General features: G+C 44.7%; 1 protein-coding gene across 2 annotated transcripts in view; it reads right to left on the bottom strand.

The window, feature by feature from the left end:
• Nucleotides 1–567: 567 nt before the first annotated feature.
• Mtr (5-methyltetrahydrofolate-homocysteine methyltransferase) overlaps nt 568–7,672 on the bottom strand; it is a 95,700-nt gene continuing 88,595 nt past the window's right edge. For both annotated transcript variants that reach the window (XM_047520412.1, XM_047520413.1), the window contains 3 exons: nt 7,236–7,428; nt 5,775–5,887; nt 568–5,391 (listed from right to left, as the gene is read on the bottom strand). In XM_047520412.1, the coding sequence (XP_047376368.1) occupies nt 5,305–5,391; nt 5,775–5,887; nt 7,236–7,428 (393 nt within the window). In that variant the 3' untranslated portion in view covers nt 568–5,304. The remainder of the gene's footprint in view (nt 5,392–5,774; nt 5,888–7,235; nt 7,429–7,672) is intronic.

Raw genomic sequence — 7,672 nt, 5'->3', positions numbered from 1 at the left:
CTTATGATTGATGTGATTTTTGGTATAAGAACCCCTACAACCCTGTGGTCAGGGCTGTTCTCCCAATAGCCATTTTTTGGGGCATCGTGTGAGACAGTCAGCTGGCCAGCTTAATAAAGACTCTCAAATTTGGACTTCTCAGTGGTGATCAGTCTGTTCTTAAGTTGCACCCCATAACATTCCTTGTGCACCTGAACCAGCACTATTTTAAAACACTAATGGATACGGTTCCAAACCTGCCTGTGTCCAGTCCAGTCACATTAAATCTTCCCACAATACATTTTCTCCTAGTCATTAAAACCTGACTTCTGGGAGCTCCTGACACGTGCACAAAAGTAACCAACCCTCTCTGGTCCGGCTACCTATTGTCCACACTGGCTAAAATATTCTTCCTTTCTTCAAAAAACATATCTGACACACAAACATACCAGACTTGGGGACCTCGTTTCACTTTGCCTTTATTTTTTACAATATACTTAATACATTTATTCAATATAGCATATTTCAGATGTACAGAACTGACAGTTATAAAGCAAAATTGTATGTAGCATACACCCAGGCCCTCCCACCCAAGGACTAGGAACATTATTCATTTGTCCTTACCTTACCTATGTTTCTGTCTGTCCCTATTTATTGATCCTCCTGTGGAAATCACTGAGTTAAATTTTGGTTTATCACTGTAACCTTTCTTAACAGTACAGTTTTATATGCATGTTCAGACAACATACTCTTTGGTTTTGCTTTTTGTTTTTTTAGCTTAGTGATAATACTACTACTTTAAGTAGTGTCATGGAAATTTTTTCCATTAACATTTTGAGATTCATTCTTTTTTTTGCTTTTTTTTGTTAGGGGGAGATACCCAGGATTGAACTCAGGGGCACTCAACCACTGAGTCATATCCCCAGTCCAATTTTGTATTTGATTTAGAGACAGGGTCTCACTGAGTTGTTTAGCATCTCACTTTTGCTGAGGCTGGCTTTGAACTTGTTATCTTCCTGCCTCAACCTCCAGAGCCACTGGGATTACAGGCGTGGACCACCACACCCAGCTTGAGATTCATTCTTATTGCAAGGTATAACTGTAGGTCATTCACTTTCATTACAGAATAATAGCACTCAGAGTAAATATACCTAACTTATGAATCCATGCTCCATAGACACATTTCACTTTTTCTAGTTACAAACTAGAACATCACTATGAACAATCTTGCACATTCCTAAATACACCAACGTACGAGATTTTGTTGAACATGACTTGGTTGAAAGCTGGATCACAAGGTCTACAGACATTCACATCGGCGAGGTGCGCCTGTTCTCCACAAGAGTGGTGATGTGCACACTGTGTGAGCTCCACAAATCTTCTCTGACCCTTATGTGACCAGGCCATGTCTGCAAATCCCATGGATAAACAATGGGATCAAGAGTGTGGTCTCCATTCATGCTGGCATGGTCAGTAATTCCAGCAATGTCTTCCTATTTGTTTATAAGCCCCACGCAAAATGCCTTTTTAAATTTCTTCTATTTTTTCAAAATAGAAACTATATAACTAATCTTATTTGTAATGTAATAGTCTTCTTAAGTTCTGGCCTGTCTCGTCACAGAAATGATTTGCTTAACGTAAGTCCTCAGTTTGGCTGGGTTGATTTAATCATCTTTAGGATTAGTGCTGTGTCTCAAGAGATTCATTCCTGCCTTATGGGGTCTTTCATGCAAACGTTTACAACGTCTGTTGTTTGTATTTTGCACATCAGGAATTGGCTGTTCAGCAAGAGGGGAAGCAGCACTAATGCTCATTTCCCACTGTATTTCTCAAGCAGTACCTCCAGTCCTCACTCATGGGCTACACCATTCCTGCTGGGTCACCAAGGCCAACACAACACATCCATGGACTGGTTTCCAGGCTTTGTACTGCTCGGAAAGTCACCCCTGCCCCACATGACACTCTATAATAAAACTTGATATACTGTAAGACAAATCCCCTAAACCTCTTCATCTTTAGAAGCATATGATCACTTAGTCCTCTGCTATTCTACTTAAGTTTAAACATTTGCTTATGTTTAACATAACCTCTGTTGGAATTTCTTTTGGAAACAGTATTGGATCTATAGCTCAATTTGGGAAGTTGTAGTATCTTTATAATTTTTAATAGTCCCATTCATGAACAAAGAGAGTTCATTAGAAGTTCCTTTGTTGCTTCTTTATCCTTTATTTATTTTTTGTACTAGGGGTTGAACCCAGGGGTGCTTAACCACTGAGTCATATCCTTCAAATGAGACAGGGTCTCGCTAAGTTGCTGAGGTTGGCTTTGAACTTGTGATCCTCCTGCCTCAGCCACCTGAGCTGCTGGGATTACAGACGTGCGCCACTGTGCCCAATTCTTTGTTCTTCAAATGCTAAATCAGGGTTCAATCACTGTCTTCTTGAACACATCTACCATTCCAACTCAAGTAGAAGTGCATCTTTAAGTGCAAAGTTTTGAGAAAAGACTATGGGTGAACCTGAGGCTTGCGGTTTAGGCAGAAGTATCTCTCCCTGTCAGTGAATGTGCTGAGGGTAAAATGAGAGGCATCAAAGACAGGGTTTGGGATGTGGGGGTGAGACGCAAGCATGACCTCAGGAAGGAGCTGAGCATCACTGTGTGCACCAGGAGAGGGAAGTCTGGATGGAGTGACCTGCAGGTATTGCCTGGTCAAGACTGCCCTCTGAAACAGCAGCCTGAGAAGGCAACTACTGACAAAGTTTTGGGGACATGAAAGTTTAAGTGGGCCGAGAAAGAGAAAATTATGAAAAGGGCTGAGAAATTATCATAAATATAAAGGTTAACCAGAAAAGGGATATCAAGGGGGAACCAGGGAAGAAGTTTTTGAAAAATCTGGCCAACATTGTCTAAAACCAAAGAAAATAAACCTGTTGGAAAGGTCACTGGGACTGTCAAGAGGTCATCAGTGGTGGGAGTGATGGGAACATGCACACAGGGGTGGGGTGGGGGGGTGTGAATCAAGCAGAGGATGTGAAAAACGGCCGGCACTCGGGCGGCACCCAAAGGTCTGTGGACAGCACGCCTGACCGTCCTCTATGGGTCAGTGTGAGCAGACGGTGCAGCCACCAGAAGGGCCCGAGGAGAAATGGTATGCTAAGCCCTGAGCTCAACTGCCACCCTGCAAACCAGCCACCTCAGTAACAGCAGTACCCACAGCAGCACGGGGACGATTCTTTAGAGGGAAGTTAACGTGGAGCCTTGCTGAATGCAGAGGTGCCGAGTGTGCCGTGCATGTCAGTCCCAGATGCTGGCGATGGGAGGTCGTGAGCAGAGCCAGCCACTGAGGGAAGACCCAAGTCCAGAACGTTACCTCCCTGCCTTTCAAGTCCTGCCTCTGACACCTTAAACAAACCCAGGAGAGTGCCTTCAGGTTGTATTTTAGATTCTTAATGATCACACAGGTACTTGAACTTAAAAATTTTGTTTTTGTCTTTAGAAATAAAGGGGTCTGTCCCGGGATTAGACTGACAACACATTCAAGGTAACTATCTCACAACCAGCTGAGAGAAGACATGACAAGTATTTAATGACCAGGACACTCTTAGTAACTATTCAGATAAAATACATTAAGATATTTGAAGAAAGTTTCTTTTTCTCACAGAAAAACGTACCAAAGCTTAAATAATACACCTGCTATGGAACAGGAAATAAGTCCAACTAAGTGGCTCAGGACACCAAGTACCATTCTCCATCTGGCACGAGTTAAATGTACCTCAAGAAAGTGCACAATTACCTTCACTCCAGGGGCAAGCAATGCCAGAAATGTATGCATTCTGCCGTGAATATATATGTGCTATGGCTATGTAGGGTAATTTCCGAAGTCTCTTTTTTTCCCCTTTCACCTCCAACACACCTGAATGTACCACTGCTTCAGGGGCATGGCCAGCCAATATCCAGGGAGATGAGGGATGGTGTTTGCCTCTTAGTGAGTCAGTCCCAGTCAAGCACATAACAGAGGAGGCAGCTTCTCTTTCCCTGCCAAATGGGGTCTGAATCCCTGAAGGGGAACTAGCAGGTTCAGTCCAGCAATTACCATGCAGGTTTCCCCACTCTTTTGCCCTCTGTTTACCTCTTGTTCTCTTTTCAGGAATACCTGCTACATGCTGAGACTGGGCTACCTACAGAACTCTACAGAAGCTACCATTCATTAAGCACTTGCGATGTGCCAGAGGCTACGTTAACTGTTCCTCAAGTCATCTCTTTTTGTCTATGTTCGTCTCGACAGAAACTACTCCTCACTCTCACTTTACAGATGAGAAAGCAGTGTTGGAAAGTCTAGGTAATATACTCATATCAAACAGCAATTAGGTAGCCAAGCGGAAACATGAGTCTGTGTATATCTGACTTCAAAGTCCATGCTCTTACTATTTCCCCTGAAATGACCCAGAACAAGCCGATGTGCTATTTCCAAACTATATGAATTTGGAGCTGGGTCAGCACAGAAAAAGAAGAATTGAGTGACATCATACTGTCCACCAGTCCAACTCTGCAAAGGCCACTGCAGCTGAGCTAAGACCCTGTTCAATTCTGAAGACAACTAAAAGATATGAACCACCCTTAACTGTCATTCCCTCTCCACTTCCTCTTATCCTCTCTTAGGGATTAGGAAATTGTGGGAGCACAAAAAAGCCTGGAGAGCATGACTGCACTCGGCCACAGCAGGGCCAACAACTCGGTATTTCTGACAGGCAAGCAGTGAGATGCCTTTGCCAAAAGGAGTTTTGCAACCATTTAACTGAGCCTTAGAAAATGAGGTCTTTCCAGAAGATCAGAGATATTCTTTCCCATCGGAGTCTGCTGTTGGGACCACTTAGATTAAAATGCCCCATTTTTCACAGTGGCACTTTGCCACAGGGTCACATTTCTCTATTCTCTATTCCAACCAAGTCTCAGGCTTCTTTTCTAGGAGAAATAAGTTCCCTCCTAGATCCAAGGTAAAAATAGAAAAAAAGCAGGCTGACTTGCTTTGAAATGCAAAAGACCCGTCTCCAGCTTATCCTAGGTCCCCAAGGGACCAGGGATGCCATGAGAGCCATGGAACCTCCCTGCTACTCGTTCAAGGTCCCTGAAAAACAGTGTTGTCTTCCAGAAGTCCCTAGAAGCCCTGTTCCTCTACAGCGTCTCTGGGATGGTTTCCAAAGCTAGAAGCAGGGCTGTGTCGACCAGATGCACACGGGACTTTGTTATTAAGGCACTTTGAATCTTATCTCCTTGAGGTCAGCAAGCAGAGAAGGTTAAAAGGAGGCAGAGTTAGGGGAGGAAAAGTTAGTCTGTATCATATCCCAAGATGGGTCCAAGCCATTTCTCCACATTGGCCACAGACATGTTCTTTCTCAGAGCATAATCTTCAACCTGCAAAAGACAGAAGCACGCTATTAAATCCAAGTGCTAACACTTTCTGAAGTTTCCTCAGGTTTTGCCAAGAAACATTAAGTACCTTCCATTTCTTAACAGCAATCTACTGAGTTAAGTGCAGGTAGATATTTATCTGTCTACCTAGTTGCCTTACTCTCTGGGCAGAAAACAGCACACAGTAAGTACCTGCTGCATGTAGGCTGTGTATGCTCATGGTGTAGGGAGGGCTGGAATGAGGTAATGGACTAAGGTTAAATTCAGACATTAATTGGGGAAAATATCTTCATTCCCTCCCCTTCCTTTATTCTCATTCACCTGTAAAATAAAATAGGTTCTAGGATTACACTTAAAACAGGCATCTAAGGAAACCACACACTTACCTGATCCTTGGAAATTTTCCCCACAGCAAAATATCTGGACTGCAGATTGGAGAAGTAGAGGCCAGACACTGCAGAGGCGGGTGCCATTGCCAAGGACTCTGTCAACCTAATGCCTGGAGAGGGCAATGCGGGAAATGCTCATTCACTTGCTGCCTAGTGTTGGGCCGGTGGTTGGCACTCAGTAGACTCTCGCTGAACAAACGAATCAAAGTAAACTTATGCCATCTAGGTAGACACACGGCCCAGCAAAAAAGCTGTGATCGGACAAGGCTAGCAAATTCTGACCAGGTAGAAAAAAATTTCAGAACACACGGATCTCCTCACCTGGTACCGCAGGCCTGGAACAGACTCTATACTCTTCCCATGTTACCAAAGATCAGTGGAGGCTCCGACCTGCTGCTAAGTCCAGAGGTCAGAGAGCCATCTGAGAGCTCTACACAGGCTCCAGGGGCCAGTGACATTATCATCCATGAGTGACAGTTGGTACCAGTCAAGAATGAGGTCACAATGGCATGAGAAAAAAGTGATATGTTCTCCTGGGGTCTGGAAATGCAAAAGGACCCTCAAGCTATCCATTCTAAGCCTCTCATGTTATGGACGAGGAAAGAATGACTCAAAGGTCAAGTGCCTTGCCACAGATCACCAGCTGGCTAATGGAAAACAAATCCAGATCTCAGGACTCCTGGCATCAGGTTCAGCACAGTGCAGCTTCTCACTTCAACCTAGATTCCTTTAGCTCTGCCAGCTTTGACAGCATGCCTTTCATTAATCCCACTGAAAACTGTGAACTCAGCCTCCGTCTTGTCAACCACGTGATCTAAGGCAAGGGTTAGAACCTGCATAAGGATGCACAGCCACACAACCATGGCAGATTCCACCCTGGGCCAAGGAAACTGACACTGGATGCCCAGGGCTCCATCTCAAGAGGGCATGTGCCAACTTTCCATTTCAACTCTGAGAATCAAAACATGAGACAAAACATAAGAGAATTATGGAAACAGAAGAGCATAAATGTTTACACCAGCATGAAAAGAAAGAGAAGGGAGCAGGGAGCTCTGAAAGGCTGGTGTCCAGAGATGCCACCAGCAAGCAACGTGGGCCTGAGGCAGACAATGCCACCCACAGGACATATCTGTGGGTTGCTGAGAGGGATGAAAGATACTATCACACCAGCAAGAGAAACTGGAGCAAGAGAGGAAAAGGATGGCAGGGATGGGGGGGTAACATCTCGTCCATGAGTGTCAAGAGGAAATAATTTAAACTGGTAAGTCTGTAAGGGTAATATAAAAAGGTAACACTAATATGGAAGTAAAAATAAAATACATAGCTAAAAGTGTAAAAGGACAGGTAAGAGTTGATTTCATCTTAATTCTTCCACTTTTTAAAAATCTCTAAGCATTACATTGGTAAAAAGCATAACTACTGAGTGAGAAAGAGAGGCGCTCAGCCTCCCACACACACCTGTGCACTGCTCGATGTCAGCCAGTCTCCACATGGTGAGCTTCTCGGTGTGGTCAGGCTGGCTGGGGTAGCCGGGAGCTGGCCGGATCCCTTCAAACCGGAGCTTGCGCAGGTCGCTGACGCTCAGCTGCTCACTGCTGCAGTAAGCCCAGAGTTCTCTGCGAACCCTCTCATGGAGCTCCTCTGCAAAGGCCTGGGAATCCAGAGCAAAGGCACACTCAGGCAGAGGCAGGAGCTCACAGCATGCCAGCAGCCTCCCTCCATGGTCTAAGCCATGTGGAACAGCCTCCCTCGCAGGCCAACAACCAGGGTGAAACTGCCAAGAGGTGACAGGCTGCATTCTCGAGAGTTTATCCTTTCATTAGCTGCTCTGCTGCTCAATGGCAACCTGAACCTGGACTCTTGAGGTATCATGTTTTATGATCTGAGAATTCCAA

Source organism: Sciurus carolinensis, chromosome 12 (assembly GCF_902686445.1).
Source record: "Sciurus carolinensis chromosome 12, mSciCar1.2, whole genome shotgun sequence".
NCBI classification, from domain to species: Eukaryota; Metazoa; Chordata; class Mammalia; order Rodentia; family Sciuridae; genus Sciurus; species Sciurus carolinensis.
This window is presented reverse-complemented; position numbering and strand designations above follow the sequence as displayed.